The sequence below is a fragment of the Erinaceus europaeus genome, chromosome X (assembly GCF_950295315.1).
Source record: "Erinaceus europaeus chromosome X, mEriEur2.1, whole genome shotgun sequence".
Taxonomy (NCBI): Eukaryota; Metazoa; Chordata; class Mammalia; order Eulipotyphla; family Erinaceidae; genus Erinaceus; species Erinaceus europaeus.
In genome coordinates this window covers 57,965,453-57,984,185 of record NC_080185.1, presented here as the reverse complement: position 1 = coordinate 57,984,185, position 18,733 = coordinate 57,965,453, and the positions used below count along the sequence as shown (strand labels likewise).

At 38.7% G+C, this 18,733-nt stretch overlaps 1 protein-coding gene across 1 annotated transcript in view; it reads left to right on the top strand.

Moving 5' to 3' along the window:
* The window catches only part of RADX (RPA1 related single stranded DNA binding protein, X-linked), a 71,704-nt gene that overhangs the window by 41,061 nt on the left and 11,910 nt on the right, over positions 1–18,733 (top strand). The window contains exons 11-12 of the mRNA XM_060183023.1: positions 3,555–3,640; positions 16,313–16,603. Coding sequence (XP_060039006.1) covers positions 3,555–3,640; positions 16,313–16,603 — 377 coding nt within the window. The remainder of the gene's footprint in view (positions 1–3,554; positions 3,641–16,312; positions 16,604–18,733) is intronic.

Below are 18,733 nucleotides of genomic sequence, written 5' to 3'. Positions count from 1 at the left end.
AGCAATATTATATATTATAGTGAGTATTTTCTAGGCTATATTTTTTAAAATTCTAAGCAACATATTAGAGTTTTAAAGACTTTATTCTAATTTTTGGTAGGGATAATGAGTTTATAGTCATACATTGTTTATATGGAGAGAGGCAAACTTTATGAAACTATATTTGAGGGAAAAACAAAGTTAGATGTTGAATATTCCTCAATTTAAACATTATTTTTAAATAAATGAAATACTTTTCTCAAATAAAAAACATTAAATATATATCCAGATTTTAGAAGATGCTGACACTCTTCTAAAATTACCCAGCTTGGAGTGGTCTGCCTTGCACAAAATCATTCATTTTTCTCTAGTACAGTCCAGAACCCATAACTGGTAAATAAAGAGAATAAAGAATTATTTAAGAGATGAGAATTCTTATCTCAGGATATCTTTTAAAGGACATCATAAATTCATTGTCCCCAAAAGGTTGACCTAATCAGTGCTGAGACTGTATCATAGTCCTAATTCTTCCCCTGTTGAATGTTGCTGCTTGTTTCTTCCTTCCTTCCTTCCTTCCTTCCTTCCTTCCTTCCTTCCTTCCTTCCTTTCTTTCTTTCTTTCTTCTTCCTTTTTTGGGGGGATTAATGGTTTACAGTCAACAATAAAATACATTCATTTGCACATGTGTAACAATTCTCAGTTTTCTATATAACAATTCAGCCCCCTCTAGGTCCTCCTCTGCCATCATGTTCCAGCATCTGAGGCCCCCCACCCCGACCCCGAGTCTTTTACTTTGATGTAATACGCCAAACCCAGTCAAAGTTCTCCTTTATGGTTTCCCTTCTGTTCTTATTTTTCGGCTTCTATCTATTAGTGAGATCATCCCATAGTCACCCTTCTATTTTTCACTTATCTCACCTAACATGATTTCTTCAAGCTGCATCCAAGATGAGGTGGAAAAAGTGAAATCACCATTTTTAGTAGCTGGTTTATATACACCATTCCATTGTGTATATAGACCACAACTTTCTCAGCCACTCAACTGTTGTTCGACACCTGGGCTGCTTCCAGGTTTTGGATGTTACAAATTGTGCTGCTATGAGCATAGGTATACACAGATCTTTTTGGATGGGTGTGTTTGGTTACTTAAGAGAGGAAATGCAGGGTCATGAGGAAAGTCCACATCTAGCCTTCTGAGAGTTCTTCAGACTGCTCTCCACAGGGGCTGAACCAAGTGACATTCCCACCAGCAGTGGAGGAAGGTTCCTTTGTCCCCACAGCCTCTCCAGCATTTATTGCTGCCACCTTTTCTGGTGTATGATATAGTCATACATTTTATTATCAAGTATATATGTGTTGTTTAAGCGTATCCAATACATGAACCTAACAAGTGTCAGTTATTTAGATTTTTCTCAGAGCTGATGTTTTCACTTTACCAATTGATTCCTATGGATACCATCTCTTCAATAATTAGGAAAAAATTAAACTATGATTATGAAATATTATTTCTTTGCTAAAGATTTGTTAGGTAAATGAATGCATCCTAATTGTGGGTAAGCCATGCTTTATTTCATTAGTAACTCACTAGTGAAATGAAGAATACTGCACATATAAGACACAAATCCACTGGAAAACAAATTAAGTTAAGCAACTATGTAATATTCTACAATGTAATGTCTATTTTCATTTGTTTGTGGTTTTATAAATACAATAGAGTAAACTTGCAGGAGCACACTAAAAGCCCATACAATAGAAATATTGTCTTATAAAAGTTGATTTATCCTCAGTTTCACAGTAAAGTATTTCCCCTTCCCGCTATTTATTTCAGTTCAATAGACTTGCTGAGCACATATTATGCAGCGATTCAAAAATAAATCAAGTCTAGCACAGCTTATAACAGAATCCATTGAAAAGGGGAAGAGTGATAAATTTATTTTAATACAATGTGATGAACACTGTGTTAGAAGTTAATTCATGCTTTTATCATAGTATATACAAAGAGTGATAACATTTGGCTAGACATCAAGGATGGCTTCTTGTGGGAAGTAATGTCTGAGTTAAATTAGAACAGTAAGGGCTAACTTAAGCAAAGGAAAAGAAACATAAAATTGCTGTAGGCAAATAAGTGAGGTTGGAGAGTTATGCCATATTGTTTCCCAGACTATTTGAACAAAGAAAATATGAAAATAGACAATTGAATTTATGTTTAAAGTGTAATTTTATTGGTGATTTCATAATAGTTTACAAGGTTCTGAGATTAGAGGGGTATATGTTCCACACTGACGCCAGCACCAAAGTTATGTGCTCTCCATAGCCACCATATGAACTGATGTTTAAAGTCCTAAGATAGGCAGTGAAAATAAACCCATTTTCAGTTGATATTTAATATATTTTAATGCATCATCCTTTCATGGAATGTTCTTTTTTAAATTTTTTGTTTATAAAAAGGAAACATTGACAAAACCATAGGATAAGAGGGGTACAGCTTCACACAATTCCCACCACCAGAACTCTGTATCTCATCCCCTCCCCTGATAGTTTTCCTATTCTTTAACCCTCTAGGAGTATGGACCCAAGGTCATTGTGGGATGCAGAAGGTTGAAGGTCTGGCTTCTTTAATTGCTTCCCTGCTGAACATGGACATTGACAGTTCGATCCATATTCCCAGCTTGTCTCTCTCTTTCCCTAGTGGGGAAGGGCTCAGGGAAGCGGAGCTCCAGGACACATTGGTAGGGTTGTCTGTCCAGGGAAGTCTGATCAGCATCATGCTAGCCTGGTGGTTGACAAGAGAGTTAACATACAAAGCCAAACAAATTGTTGACCGATCATGGACCTAAGGGCTGGAATAGTGCAGGTGAAGCGTTGGGGGGGGTCCTCCATTTTGTAGATAGCTAGCAGGCATATTTTAGTTAAATTCCAAAGGGCCTGTGGCTATACTAATTTTTTTTTCCTTTTTCTTTTTGCCCCTGAGCCTGAAATCTGATATGCAGGTGGATCCAAGTTATTGTCTGCGGAGATGATGTCATGGCTGGAAAAGGACCAGAAAGCTGGGTCAGGGAAGAGAGTAGCTCCCTAATATGGGAAAGGGGGATGTTCTTTAAAGTACCTACATCCTGCCATATAGGGATATTTGATTAAAATGTGAATTTGTTTTCCTTACTTTTTTTAAAAAAAATTACATATTTATTCCCTTTTGTTACCCTTGTTTTATTGTTGTAGTTGTTATTGATGTCGTTGTTGTTGGATAGGACAGAGAGAAATGGAGAGAGATGGGGAAGATAGAGAGGGGGAGAGAAAGACAGACACCTGCAGACCTGCTTCACCGCCTGTGAAGCGACTCTTCTGCAGTTGGGGAGCTGGGGGTTCAAACCAGGATCCTTACGCCCGTCCTTGCGCTTTGCGCCACCTGCACTTAACCCGATGTGCTACGGCCCAACTCCTGTTTTCCTTACTTTTAATGCATTACTTTAAGATGAAAATAACCTATATCTTTTCAAAGTATATTGAATTAGAATGAATCATAAATGAAGGCAGGTCTCTTCTTATAACTATTATCATTTTTTCACCATTTGTAGAGTTCCTGTATCTCAGCCCAAAGCTTCTGCACAAGAGAGAGGAAGTAAACCTGGCATGCGAGGCATCTCACCAAGCATCATCCCAAGTATGTTGTTTTTATTTTTTTATTATTTTTTTTAAATTTATTTCTTTATTGGGGAATTAATGTTTTACATTCAACAGTAAATACAATAGTTTGTACATGCATAACATTCCCCAGTTTCCCATTTAACAATACAACCCCCACTATGTCATTTATCATCCTTCATGGACCTGTATTCTCCCCACCCACCCACCCCAGAGTCTTTTACTTTGGTGCAAGTATGTTGTTTTATATTAGTAGTAGCAGTATGAAATCTTTATGAAGTACCATTTTATACAGATTGCGTTTGAATTGATTCTGTATATTATTTTGTACCTGCTGTTAGCTTAATATAAGCACTTTGAATAGATGTAGCACTACTTTGTTTTTCTTCTGAATTTTATTTTTAAATTTTTCTATTATCTTTATTTGTTGGATAGAGACAGCCGGAAATCAAGAAGGGCAGGGGAGATATAGAGAGTCCGAGGGACACCTGTAGCACTGCTTTACCGCTCGTGAAGTTTTGTCACTTGCGGCTGTGGGACGCAGAAAAAGGAGGTTGGGAGCAGAAAGGGAACACAATCCTTTATTTGCACTGGCACCTCAGAGTTGGGTGAGAGAAAAGCAGCTTGGGCCACGTGGAGGTAGCAAAAATGGCCGCCTAGCGCAGCAGCCTTCCCTGCTCTAATCACCGAAGTGAAAGGCTGGCAAGAGAGTGAGATGTGGAAGAAGGGCTTTTATGGGAATAGCTCTCTCCTGAGAATGGGAAGGGGGGAGGAGTAACCAAAGCACTCCAACTATGCGGGGAATTGACAATGCCCTGAGGGAACAGGGAACTAGCAAGAGCCTGAGGGGGGGGGGCAACATGACAGATGTGACTGCATCTGCACAATTTCCCAGCAAAGTTTCCCCCTGTGCAGGTGGGGACCAGGGGCTCGAACCTGGGTCCTTGTGCATTATAACATGTGCGCTCAGCCAGGTGCAGCACCAACCGTCCCCCTGAATTTTATTTATGCTAGTATTAAGTTCTTCCTAGAACTACTCGCCCTATCTGTAAAACAAATGTTTACCATCCTTAAGTTAAAGTAAATGTAAACAAACATGCTTTATGAGACTCTTTAGTAATACATTCCTTCAGATGTAACATTTTAACATTATCAGGTGAAGTACTTGGTAGCAGTTAATTTTTACTTGACAATATAGGAAGAGCATAAAAAAGCTGTCATTGTGGTAGTATTTCATAAAATTATTGTTCCTTTAATAGTGGTGAGCTGGTTTGAATTCGGAATTTATTTCGGAAGTGATATATAGCACGATTAGATTTGGTACAATATCTTTTGAACAATTTTATTTATATCAACTCTTATAAGGAGTCATCTATTTTTTTTTAAATTTTTTATTTAAGAAAGGATTAATGAACAAAAACATAAGGTAGGAGGGGTACAACTCCACACAATTCCCACCACCCAATCTCCATAACCCACCCCCTCCCATGATAGCTTTCCCATTCTCTAGCCCTCTGGGAGCATGGACCCAGGGTCGTTGAGGGTTGCAGAAGGTAGAAGGTCTGGCTTCTGTAATTGCTTCCCCGCTGAACATGGGCGTTGACTGGTCGGTCCATACTCCCAGTCTGCCTCTCTCTTTCCCTAGTAAGGTGTGTCTCTGGGGAAGCTGAGCTCCAGGACACATTGGTGGGGTCTTCAATCCAGGGAAGCCTGGCCAGCATCCTGGTGGCATCTGGAACCTGGTGATTGAAAAGAGAGTTAACATACGAAGCCAAACAATTTGTTGAGCAATCATGGATCCCAAGCTTGGAATAGTGGAGAGGAAGTGTTAGGGAGGTACTCACTGCAAACTCTAGTGTAGTCCTGCTTTCAGGTATATATTTTGCAGTAGTTTATGGATACATGTGCACATAAGCTCTCTCTCACAGAAACTGGTGTATATCTAGGTAGGAGTCATCTATTTTTTATTTTTATTTTATTAGTGACAATATTGGTTTACAAAATTATAAGCTAACGGGTATAATTCTGCACTATCCCCACCACCAGAGTTCTGTATCCCCATTCTTTCCATTAGAAGCTACAGTAGTTCTCCCAAGATTGCAGATATGAGTTAACTATTATTTCTACAACTGTCTACATTTGTATATATTTGCCCATTTTCTATGGTCCTGTCTTCTCTTCCTTTCCAAGTCACACCGTCACCAACTACTGCCTCCGAATGTCCCTCCTTTTTTCTTCTTTTCTCTCCTGGTCCTGATGGAATTGGAGTTCAGGGCCATCTGGTCATCTTCCCTGATTATTTCTCCCACACTTGGAGTATAGCCCAAAATTCTTTGTTTTGCAGAAGGTGGGAGTTCTGGCATCTGTAATTGCATCTCCACTGGCAGGTCAATCCATATGCCCAGACAGTTTCTCTTTCCCTGGTGGTATAGGGCTCTGGGGAGGTGAGGTTCTGGGACACATTGGTGAGACTATCTGCCCAGGAAAGTTAGGATGGAGTCATGATAGCATCTGAAATTTAGTGGTTGAAAGAATATAGATATAAAGCAGGACAAAGTGAGTAGTGAACAGGAACCGAAAAGGAAATGGGCAGATGAGAATAGGAATCTTACGATAGAGAGAAGTGAGGATGTCTATTTTAGGTATGTTCCTAGGGAGATATGACTTTCATAGTTCTTGCTTGAGTTTGATAGGTAACTTGGAGTTGGACAAAAATATTGTCTGGAAAGATGGTGTCAGAGTTGAGAATAAGGCTACAGAGTTAGATTAGAGCAGAGAATAGCTCCCAATTTTTAAGAAAGTCTATGAATAAAATTAGCGGTTTATCCCATCAATCTGACCTAGGGCCCATATTTATAATATTTGTATTTAGCACAAGAGCCTATATAACCTCTGAATCTCTGTAAATCTGAGCTTGCAGTCCATGGTCACAGCTGGGAACATTCTATGCTGCACTCATTTCAGAACCAGTCTTCCTTGAGTGGCAGGGTAGGATGACCTAGCGTCCCTTTGGAGAGTGGGACACTCCCTACCACTAGTACTTCAAAGGGAAGAAAAGTTCCTGGAGTGGCCCTCAAGAGGGCTTGTGATGATATTCCTGATGGAAGTGACTAGTGATGGTGGAGACAGGGATCTATTAGAAATATAGGCTCATCAAATCTGCATGGAAATCCAAGGATTCCCTAACTAGGACCCTAAATGATGGCATGGTCTAGTATTAATCAAAAAGGTCTTTATTAAGTGATCCAGTTTCTTGCCCATATCCAGTTTTTGTAGTCCTTTCTTTATCTGATGAGCTTAGACCTTCTATCAGTTGCCAAAGCACTGGATGTCATCTGGTATATCCAACCAGTATTAGGTTTATGAGATCTGCTTTCTTTGGGCCTTTTCATTAGATTGCCAAGCTTATTTGGTGTAAGTCTGATCAGTTAGAAAATTTATGATGCCTTCTTTAAGCTTTAGGGGGCCATCTATTTAAACTATCTCATGTGTGTGTGTGTGTGTGTGTGTGTGACTGTTGTTTTAAGGTTAACTTCTGTGTTCTTATAACAGATAAAGAACTCACAAATGGATCTGGAGCCCATAATCGACAAAAAGTATAAAACAAAAAATGAAGGAGCAAGCATTATAATTTAAATATATAATCAAGACAGGTGTGCAGGTACATGTTTTGGGGAGATGTGAAGTGTGTAAAAGATTTCCTTAATAAAGATAAATTTATAAGTTAATAATGAATAAATATATATATAAAAGCTCACAACAAGAACGAAATATTCTCGGGTACAAGAAACAAGATAATCTAAACTCTAAACTTAATAATCAGAAAAACTGTAACTAAAATTGCTGATGATCATCTCAAAACCACACAGAGTCCCCAGTGACTATAGACTGAGTTATAGAAAGTACATAGAATGAAGACACCAAATCATATCATTAGAGCTAACTTAAAGCTAGATTATGAAGGCCTGGGCAATGGGTAAGAAAAGCATCTTAGAGAAATTGGAGTCTCAGGACTGCAGCATGGCAGTTCGGTCACAGTTTAAATGATATAGCACGATTAATTCCAGTCCTATCCATTTTGTCCTGAAAGATAAAATTTTATCTTCTAGTTGCAGAGTAGTAGTTTACTGAGTATACGTCTCGTAACTTCTTTACCCAGTTGTTGGTTGATAGGCACCTGGGTTACTTCCACTCCTTGGCTCTTATGAGTAATGCATATGTGAACATATGGGTCTTTCCCTTCTAAATAGTATTTTCATTTCCTTTGGATATATTCATATTGTTGGATTGTGGTATTGTTGGATCATGAGGTATTTCCATTTTTACTTGTTTGAGGAGTCCCCATACTGTTTTTCATAATGGCTATACCAGATTGCATTCCCATCAACAGTGCGCTGGGCTACCCTTTTCCCCCCACATCTTCATCAACACTTGTCATTTCTGGTTTTGATGATGTAGACCATTTTCACAGGCGTAAGGAATAGAATATTGATGTAATTATAATGTGTATTTCTCTAGTGGTAAGTGAAATGGACCATGTTCTTCGTGTCTGTGGGTCATTATATCTTCTTTAGAAGACAGTCTATTCAAGTGTTTTGCCCATAATGTGTGTGTGTGTGTGTGTGTGTGTGTGTGTGTGTGTGTGTGTGTGTGTGTGTGACTTATTGAGAAGTTAATGGCATACAGTACAGTTGTTCACACATAGGTACAACCCCTCATCTCCCTATGATAGCTGTCAAAGGGTCTGGAAGACACTTCCACAGTCTAAGTCCTTTCCCTCATAATACACCCAGGGCCCAAATAACCTTCCATCCTGTCCTTTACCCTCCTACCCAGAGACCTTTGCTTTGGTACAATACATTATACCCAGTCCAAATTTCACCCTTACTACCATTTTACCTTAAGTTCCATCTATGAGTGAGATCATATGATATTGTTCCTTCTCATTCTGGATTATCTCACTTAACATGATAGCTGCAAGCTCTGCCCAAATGACTTCATTAATTTTAACAGCTGAATATATATCACAACTTTCTTAGCTACTCATCTATCTCTGGGTATCAGGGTGCCTTCCAAGTCTGGGCTATTAATAACTCTGCTGCTATGAACATAAATGTGCATAGATCTCTTTGGATAAATGTCTTTGTTTCCTTTGGGTATATCCCCAGGAGAGGAATTGCTAGGTTGTAGGGTAGGTCCATTTCTCACCTTCTGTGAATTTCCATACTGTTTTCCACAGGAGTTGAACCAGTGTATATTCCCACCAGCAATGTAGGAAATGTCCTTTCCCCCTGCAACAGCTCCTGCAACAGTTGGTGTTTGTGATTTTTCTTTTAATATTTATTTATTTATTCTCTTTTGTTGTCCTTGTTGTTTTATTGTTGTAATTATTGTTGTTGTCATTGTTGGATAGACAGAGAGAAATGGAGAGAGGAGGGGAAGACAGAGAGGAGGAGAGAAAGATAGACACCTGCAGACCTGCTTCACAAGCAGTGGGGAGCCAGGGGCTCGAACCGGGATCCTTAAACTGGTCCTTTGCGCCACCTGCACTTAACCTGCTGCACTACAGTCTGACTCCCGTGACTTTTCTAAAATGTAGAGCATTCTCACAGGTGTAAAGTGGTATCTCGTTGTATTTATTTGCATTTCCCTGATCATCAGTGACTTTGAGCATTTTTCAAGTGATCTCTTCTTTGGAGAGAATTCTGCCTATTTCCTTGCCTCATTTTCTAATGGGGTTGGTTATTAGTTTTATTGTTGAGTTTGGCAAGTTCTTTGTATATTGTGGCTATTAGCCCTTTGTCTGATGTATGGAACAAAAAATTTCTCATATTTCATGGGTAATTTATCTTTCAGTGGTGATTCATTTTGCTTTGCTGAAGCTCTTTAGTTTGATGTAGTCCCATTAATTAATTTTTCTTTTTGTTCTTGAAATTATATTTGAACCATCAAAGATGTTTTTAAAGCTTATATCAAAGAGAGTTCTGTCAATGTGCTTCTCTCATTATTTGATGGTTTCTGGTCTAACATACAAATCTTTGATCCATTTGGAACTTACTTTTGTACGTGGTAAAATGTGGTGATCCAGGTTAATTTTTCCCCCTTTTGTTGCCCTTGTTTTTTATTGTTGTTGTAGTTACTATTGTTGTTGTTATTGATGCTGTCATTGTTGGCTAGGACAGAGAGAAATGGAGAGAGGAGGGGAAGACAGAGAGGGGTAGAGAAAGATAGACACCTGCAGACATGCTTCACCACCTGTGAAGCAACTCCTCTGCAGGTGGGGAGCCAGGGGCTCAAACCGGGATGCTTACACTGTTCCTTGCACTTCGTACACAGGTTAATTTTTCTGCAAGTTTAAGCCCAATATTCCCAGTATCACTTGTTGAACTCTCCTTTCTTCATTTGACGTTTGGGCTCCCATGTCAAGAATTTGATGTCTGTGTGTATGTGGAAAGGGGGGTGGTGGTTTGCTTATTTTTGTACTCTAGATTCTATTCCTCTGGCCTATTTGTCTGTTTGGTTCCAATACAGACAAGTTTTGTTATAGTGACCCTGTAGTATGTTTTGAAGTCAGGAAGCATGATGCCTCCATTCTTGATCTTTTCTCAGAATTGCTTTGGTCAGCTGGGTATATTTTGGCTCCAGATAAACTTTTGTATGTTTTATTCTACTCCCTTAAATAAATTTGATGAAACCTTGATAGGGATGGCATTCAAGCTGTATATGGCTCTGGATGTAGTCATTTTGACAACATTAATTCTTCCAATTTGATGACATTAATTCTTTCAATTAATGAACATGGGATGTCTTTCCACTTCTTGTTGTATGCTTTACATTGGGTTGTTCTAGTTCTCCCCTGCCAAAAGAATTGGATGAGTCCAGTTAGTTTCGCTGGCCCGCTTGGCCCCGCCCCTAGGAACCCCGCCAGAGTTCCAGAGTTGGAGAGTTGCAGAGAGAGAGTGCTTGCGCCGCAGCAAAGAGGCAGCAGAGTTCTGTTTGGTGATTAGCTTGGTTTAGTTTATGAATCGTTGTTCCTGAATAAAGAAATACAGCTTCCCTGCCCAGCCGTATGTCTCTGGTCGTCTCTGTTACCCACCCGTGAAGCTAGCCCGGCCGGCTAGAGCCTCCGAATTTTAACAACAACTTCTTATTCATCTTTTTAAAAATTTATTTGATAAAGAAACTGAAAGGACAGGGAAGGTAGAAAGGAGAGAGAGGCATGCAGTACTTGCTTCACCACTTGTGAATCTTCCCCTAGCAAGTCCTTGCACATAATAATGTAAACACTTAACCAGGAACATAGCACAATGCAATAGATTTTGCTGCCTGAAGCTCAGAGGTCCCAGGTTCAGTTTCAGGCAACACCACTGGCACAAAGTGAACAGTACTCTGGTTAAAAAGTAGATAAAATATTAATATGCCAGATTTTAGCTATGAGTGTGATTTTTTTATTTTTTAAAAAAAATTTTGAATTATCTTTATTTATTTGGTAGAGACACCCAGAAATCAAGAGGGAAGGGAGTTAGAGACATAGAGACACCTGCAACACTGCTTCACCACTCGTGAAGCTTTCCCTCTGCAGGTACATTGAGTACTCACTGATATTGTTCTGGCTACTTTTCAGCCTTTGCAGTAGAACAGAATTTGAAAATATGGTCAGGCTGGTGAAATAGCTCACTTGGATAGTACATTGCTTTGCCATGTGAGTGACCCAGGTTTGAGCCTGTCCTCTAACACACTGAAGGAAGGAAACTTTGGTGCTCTTTTACTCTCTTTCTCTGCCTCTGTCTGTGTCTAAAAATGTGTTCAATTGATTTGTCAGTTGGTTATTTAAAATTTCTGGGGAGGAGGGAGTCTTTCTGGTACATGATGCTGAAGGAGGATCTAGGCTGGGGGTGAGCATTTTGCAGAAAATTAAGAAGTGTTACACATGTATGAGCAGCTGGATTTACTGTAAACCAGTAATCCCCCCACTGAAAAAATATTGTACTTGCTAAAAAAAAAAAAAACACTTGTCAGTGTTTCCTTTTTATAAATAAATCTTTTAAAAAAAATTCTCAGATTCTGCAAAACACGCTAACCACCCTGCCTAGGTTTTCCTCCACCACTGTGCAACAGAACTGTATATATATTTTTTTACCTCAGAAACTAAATGTGTCTTCTGAAAACTTTCCTCACTAAAACATAAAAAGCATTCTCACCAGAAATAAAGGTGGAATGAATCATAAAAACAGTGATCATAATATATATATATATACACAAATACAACTTTGCAACATAACGAACCCATGTATCTTAGTTATGCATTAGGTATAAAAATAATTTATTTAATATGGTAATTCTAGAGTTGCAACATGACTTTATTTCATAATTTTGCATATAATTTTTGAAAGATCTGAACTGAATATATTTTGTCTTTTTTCTAATTGTTGCATTTGCAATCTTACTATTTATTCACAGCTGGTGCTTACCAATGTCTCATATTGAATCCATGCCCATTTGTATTACTTATGTACATATAATTGGGATTATTACAGTCAGAAGTTACTGAGATAAGCGAGCAATGATTTTTCAGAGGAATTTTTATGTAAACATTTATATCTTGACAATTCTTTTTTTTTATTCCCTCCATGGTTATTGCTGGGCTCGGTGCCTGCACCATGAATCCACCGCTCCTGGAGGCCATTTTTCCCCCTTTTGTTGCCCTTGTTGTTGTAGCCTCGTTGTGGTTATTATTATTGCCATTGTTGATGTTGTTCGTTGTTGGATAGGACAGAGAAAAATGGAGAGAGGAGGGGAGAAAGACAGACACCTGCAGACCTGCTTCACCACCTGTGAAGCGACTCCCGTGCAGGTGGGGAGCCGGGGGCTCGAAACAGGATCCTTACACCGGTCCTTGAGCTTTGTGCCACACGCGCTTAACCCACTGCGCCACCGCCCGACCCCTTCTTGACAATTCTTGATATTAACATTCAAACAAGAAAACAGGCCAGAGCAAATATTCTAACTAGTTAGCATGTTTTTTTTCTTCTATAAAGTAGATATGGTTACTTAATGAAAAAAAAAAGAAGCAGAAGAAGAAGAAGAAGCAGCCAGTGAGATAGCTAGCTCATCTGGAAGGGCACCTACTTTGCTAGGCACATGCGAAGTTTGAAATTGCAATATATCACGTGGGAGTACACTACCTATGGTGGAGAGGGGGTTTTGGCACTGTAGTGTCTTCCTGTCTTTTTGGCATCCTTTCTTCTCTCTCCCTCTCCCTCGCCCTCTCATATATATATGAAAAAAGTTGACTTGGAATAGTGAATTCCTTGCCATGGCAAAAATCAGATCAAATAGTAATAGTTTATAAGTCGTTTCTGGTATGCTAGATGCTAGAACAGATAAAAAAAAAGAAATTTCGCTATGACTTAAGTCATCTTAGTAGCTATTTATTGCTGTTCTGATTAGGTACTTCTGTTAGTTTGGGAAGGAGAGATTTATTTATAGAAGAAGGAAGTCATTGCCTAGCCCTAGTGTAGTCTTACTTGGATTTTTTTCTATAGACTTTCTTTGATTCTTTTGCATCTATGACTAGGTTATTTACTCTTTTCATCAAGGATTGTTACAGAAAGTCAGGTATGTTCACTGAAGTTTTAGTTATACATTTTGTAATACTGTAATTTGAATTCTTGGTAAGAAATATGTATACATGGGAGTCGCGGTAGCGCAGCAGGTTAAGCGCAAGTGGTGCAAAGTGCAAGTACCGACTTAAGGATCTGGATTCAAACCCCCGGATCCCCACCTGCAGGGGTGTTGCTTCACAAGCGGTGAAGCAGGTCTGCAGGTGTCTAACTTCCTCTTCCCCTCTCTGTATTCCCCTCCTTTCTTCATTTCTCTCTCTCCTATCCAACAATGACGACTTCAGTAACAAAAACAATAATACTAACTACAATAAAAAAAACAAGGGCAACAAAAGGGAATAAATAAATAAATAGACCTAGAGCCTGTTCCATTGACCCTGGCCAAAGCCATCAAGGTCGAATCGATTATATCATATAAAAGAAAAGAAAAAGAAATGTGTATACGACTTCATTCTCTCTTATAATTCAACCTAGTATTTTACCTCATAATAAATTTTCCAACAACACTAGACACATTCAGAGTGGTATGATCATAGGTCCCATAGTGTTTTCAGTAGATTGCTGGTAAGAACTAAGAAACCAAAAATTTATCCTGGCAATATAAAATAAAATTTGAAAAAAAGAATTGATATACTAACCTTACTAAAACTTTTCTGTTGAAATATCCTTCTGTCTTTGCAAGCTTTTGTTTATTTGTTTAGCTTCATTGCTTTGAATGACAATGAATACTGACATGCAGTCTGCAAGGAGGCAATCTAATAACCCTGGGCAACTCTAGAACAGAATGGTCAGCTTGTTTCAGATAAAAGAACTGACAACGTAAGAGTCTTGTTCCAAAAACATTTTTTTTCCTTATTCCTCCCTGGGTATGTTGTCTTCAGTACCCTGGGCATATTGCATTATTTAATTGAAATACAGTTTTATAAATTCCTTAGCATAATATTTGAATATCTTAAAAGATAAAATGTGCTTAATACATATTTACTGAGTGGGTATTATCTGTGCAGAGAAGAAATTATATTCTGCCTTAGAAACTACACGTGTGAGATAAATTGTACATAAATGATCAGTTGACTTGATGATTAGAGAACAACCAAGATTAAGGAGTCTTTTATCTCACTTTAGTTCCCTCTTTGCTTTCCATGTTATTTGTATCTGAAAGAAGTATTATCATGGGGGTTGGGTGGTAGCGCAGCGGGTTAAGCTCACATGGCATGAAGCACAAGGACCGGCATAAGGATCCGAGTTGGGGCCCCTGACTCCTCACTTACTGGGGGGGTCACCTCACAAGTGGTGAAGCAGGTCTGCAGGTATCTTATCTTTCTTCCCCCTCTGTCTTCCCCATCTTTCTTGATTTCTCTCTGTCTTATGCAACAATAATGACAACACAGGTAACAAAATGGGAAAAAAATGGCCTCCAGGAGCAGTGGATTTGTAGTGCAGGCACCAAGCCCCAGCATATAACTCTGGAGTCAAATAGAGAAAAAAAAAGTATTATCATATGTAATAAATAAATGGTCCTTTTGGAAGAGTTTTATTTTTAAAAGGTAGTTCAGACTACTTGTAGCAGAGACTAACATAATATTAAGTTCAAATTTTATTTATTTATTAATTTAATTTTTATTTATAAGTTCAAATTCTATCATTAGTGAGTGGTGTTCCATTCAACCTTTTATTATTCTGAGGGTCAAGCTGTAGCGTATCTGGTAGAACTCACACATTATCATGCTCAAGGACCCAGGTTTAAATCCCCGGTCACCACTTGCATGGAGGAAGCTTCATGAGTGGTGAATCAGTGATGCAGCTCCTCCCTCCCCCTTTTCTCTTCTGCCCTTTCCCTCTCCTCCTTTCCCTTCCCCTCCCTCCTCCCTACTCTCCCTCTCTAACCACCTTCCCTCTCAATTTCTCTATGAGTAAATAAATAAAAGTTATTCTATTGAAGTTGACTTAACTTGATTTCTTCAGTGAATACACAAAGAATATACATGTAATTAAGAGCATTTAGAAAATATAGAAAAGCAAGGGGCTCGGTGATGACTCACTCTGTTGGGCATACATGTTACAACGCTCAAGGATTGAGTTCAAGCTCCCTGTTCCTGTAAGAGGAAGCTTCATTATAAGTGAAATAGTGCTGCAAGTGTCTCTGTGTCTCTCTCCTAGATTTCCTCTTCCCCTCTCATTTTATCCTGCCTCTACAAAATAAATAAGATATTTTAAACGTGGAAAAGCTATTTAAAAGATAATCCTACATCTTTATAATTTCAAAAACAGAGAAAACATTGTCAAAATTTAATCTGTGTAGTAAATGTATTTTCCACATTAATTTACTTCTTTTTGATTTAATAAAATCATCATTGGGGTACTAAACTTGGATTTTGTAGGTGATTGTTTGAATTTCAAAAATAAATTATTTCTCATTAATCTGTGCTTTTTAAAAAATATTTTGTGGTGGAGTCGGGCTGTAGCGCAGCGGGTTAAGCGCAGGTGGCACAAAGCACAAGGACCGGCATAAGGATCCCGGTTCGAACCCCGGCTCCCCACCTGCAGGGGAGTCGCTTCACAGGCGGTGAAGCAGGTCTGCAGGTGTCTATCTTTCTCTCCTCTTCTCTGTCTTCCCCTCCTCTCTCCATTTCTCTCTGTCCTATCCAACAACGACAACAACAATAATAACTACAACAATAAAAAAAACAAGGGCAACAAAAGGGAATAAATAAATAAAATAAATATTTTTAAAAAATTTGTGATTAGGAGTGGATTACAAAATTGTAAGATTATAATTATAGTTTCACACTATATCTACCACCAAATTCTGTGTCCCTATATTCTCACCTCCCAAAGATAACCACCATAATTCTCATAAAGTCTTACTGTCCGTTTGCTTCTATTGTGGTTGTTGTTCTTGCAAGTTCATGGATGGAACTGAAAGTGATTATGTTTAGTGAAAAAAGAGATGAAAGACCACTATTGCATGTTTGTACTCATGTGGAAGTCTGTGTATTTTTTTGGTAGTGAATCACTTCATTTAGTTTATATGATCATTCTGTCTTATCTCCTTGTTTCTTTAACAGATCGGGCAAGCACAAACTTTAGTTACCAAGGAAAAGCCAGAAAAACTATAATTGATAAGTGGGAAAGTCAGCTGTGGAAAGAGAAAAAGTTAGGCTTGATGGATCACCTACATTACAGCACTGTTCACCCTGAAAGTATTCCAAGGAAATTTGATCTAGAGCACAGGAAGTTTCTTATTCAGCAGTTTAATTCTCAACCTTCAAAATACACACCACCAGAAGCAGTTGACCCAAAACTTGAGGATTTCAAAAGTGCCCGATGCCTTGGATATTTTGAAATGACTATCCTAGGTAAGCCATTGTTCTTCTCTTTGAGCATAATTGACTTAACATGTTAAGTATAACTGGTATTATTTTACTTTTAAGAATCATCTCTGGGGCAGGGGCAGATAGCATAATGGTTATGCAAAGAGACTCTCATGCCTGAGGCTCTGAAGTCCCAGCTTCAATCCCCCACACCACCATAAGCCAGAGCTGAGTAGTGTTCTGGTAATAAAATAAAATAAATAAATAAAAATCATCCCCATGCTCCCAAGTAAATAAACCAAGGAGAATTCCTGTTTTCAGACCAACCAAAGGAATGAACCACTGAGTCTAGAAAACATTGCATTCTAATTGTGGGCTTTCAAACATTGGTATGGCCTTGGGAATTGTTTGGGGAGAGAAGAATGAGAAACATGGGGCATTTTCTCATCCTTAACTACTGACTACTTCTAAATTTGATTCCCTTTCCCAGCACCACCTTTTTCTATTTTTATTTATTCCTTTTGTTGCCCTTGTTTTCTTGTTGTAGTTATTATTGATGTCATTGTTGTTGGATAGGACAGAGAGAAATGGAGAGAGGAGGGGAAGACAGAGAGGGGGAGAGAAAGACAGACACCTGCAGACCTGCTTCACCGCCTGTGAAGTGACTCCCCTGCAGGTGGGGAGCCGAGGGCTCGAACCGGGATCCTTCCTCTGGTCCTTGTGCTTAGCGCCACCTGCGCTTAACCCGCTGCGCTACCGCCCGACTCCCCCAGCACCACCTTTTGTTCACACTGTCTGTCTTTTTCTCAGTGCAACTTAAACATTAAAGGGTAAACTATAACTTAGCAACAACAAGGCACTAATTAACTCTTGCATAGCCTTTGAAGAACATAAAATTCTCAAATAACTAAATAATTCAGATTGAACAAAAAGAAGACAGTGAACACACTTTAAGTCTGGTAATAGCAAATAAGCTGATTCCTCAGTTTGTTCAAAACTGAGAAATAGTTATAGAACTTACATAAATGTTTACTCATGAATAATTCCCCTTGCAGGTGGGGACTGGGGCCTTGAACCTGGTCCTTGGACATGATAACATGTACACTCACCCAGGTGTGCTGCTACCTGGCCCATTTAAGAAATGTTTCTTTGTCAACGCCTATGTTGAGTGAAGAAGCAGTTATAGAAGCACGACCTCCCAACTTCTGCACTTCTTAAAAATCTTTGATCCACACTCCCAGAGGGATAAAGATTAGGGATCATTCCAATGGAAGGAAGGGTATATGGAACTCTGGTGGTGGGAACTCTATGGAATTATACCCCTCTCATCCCACAATCCTGTTGATCATTATTAAATTACTAATAAAATAAAAAAGAATTGTTTCTTACTTTAAGTATAAGAAATCAGTTTCATAACTTTGATTGGATTTGAAGGTTATTACAATGCTAACTAGTTACTGATTTAGTTTTCCAGAAAATCCTATGAGTCAACCAATCCTTAATAGCCCTCTCTTGAATTTGCATTTGACTAGACAAAGAGAACCATAATTTAGCCAGCTTTTCTAAATCTCTGAGGGCCATTTTTTGCCAATTGAAAGTCAAGAGATACAAGTAACTATGAATATGGTCTAAGGAAAACTATCAAAACTGTCGTCTTTTGTAGATTGTCTGTATGAAGCTATCTTTCAGAAAAATTATTCATATGATTTGTTTCCTTTAAAACACATTTAATTTACAGTTTGTAGGGGAGTCGGGTGGTAGCACAGCGAGTAAAGCGCAGGTGGCACAAAGCACAAGGACAGGCATAAGGATCCAGGCTCCAGCCTCTGGCTCCCCACCTGCAGGGGAGTCGCTTCACAGGTGGTTAAGCAGGTCTGCAGGTGTCTATCTTTCTCTCCCCCTCTCTGTCTTCCCCTCCTTTATTTCTCTGTGTCCTATGTAAAAACGATAACATCGATAACAACAATAATAACCACAATAATAATAAAACAATGGCAACAAAAGGGAATAAATAAATATAAAAAATTTTAAAAATAATCTATATTAAAGTAAGATAACTACTGTAAGAAAGAGCTTGGAAAGTATTGTAGGAAAGGGTTCATTTTCAACCGAGTATTGAGAGTAAGTCTCTGAGAAAGGAGCATTTCACTATAAACCTGATGAACTTAAAGGAAT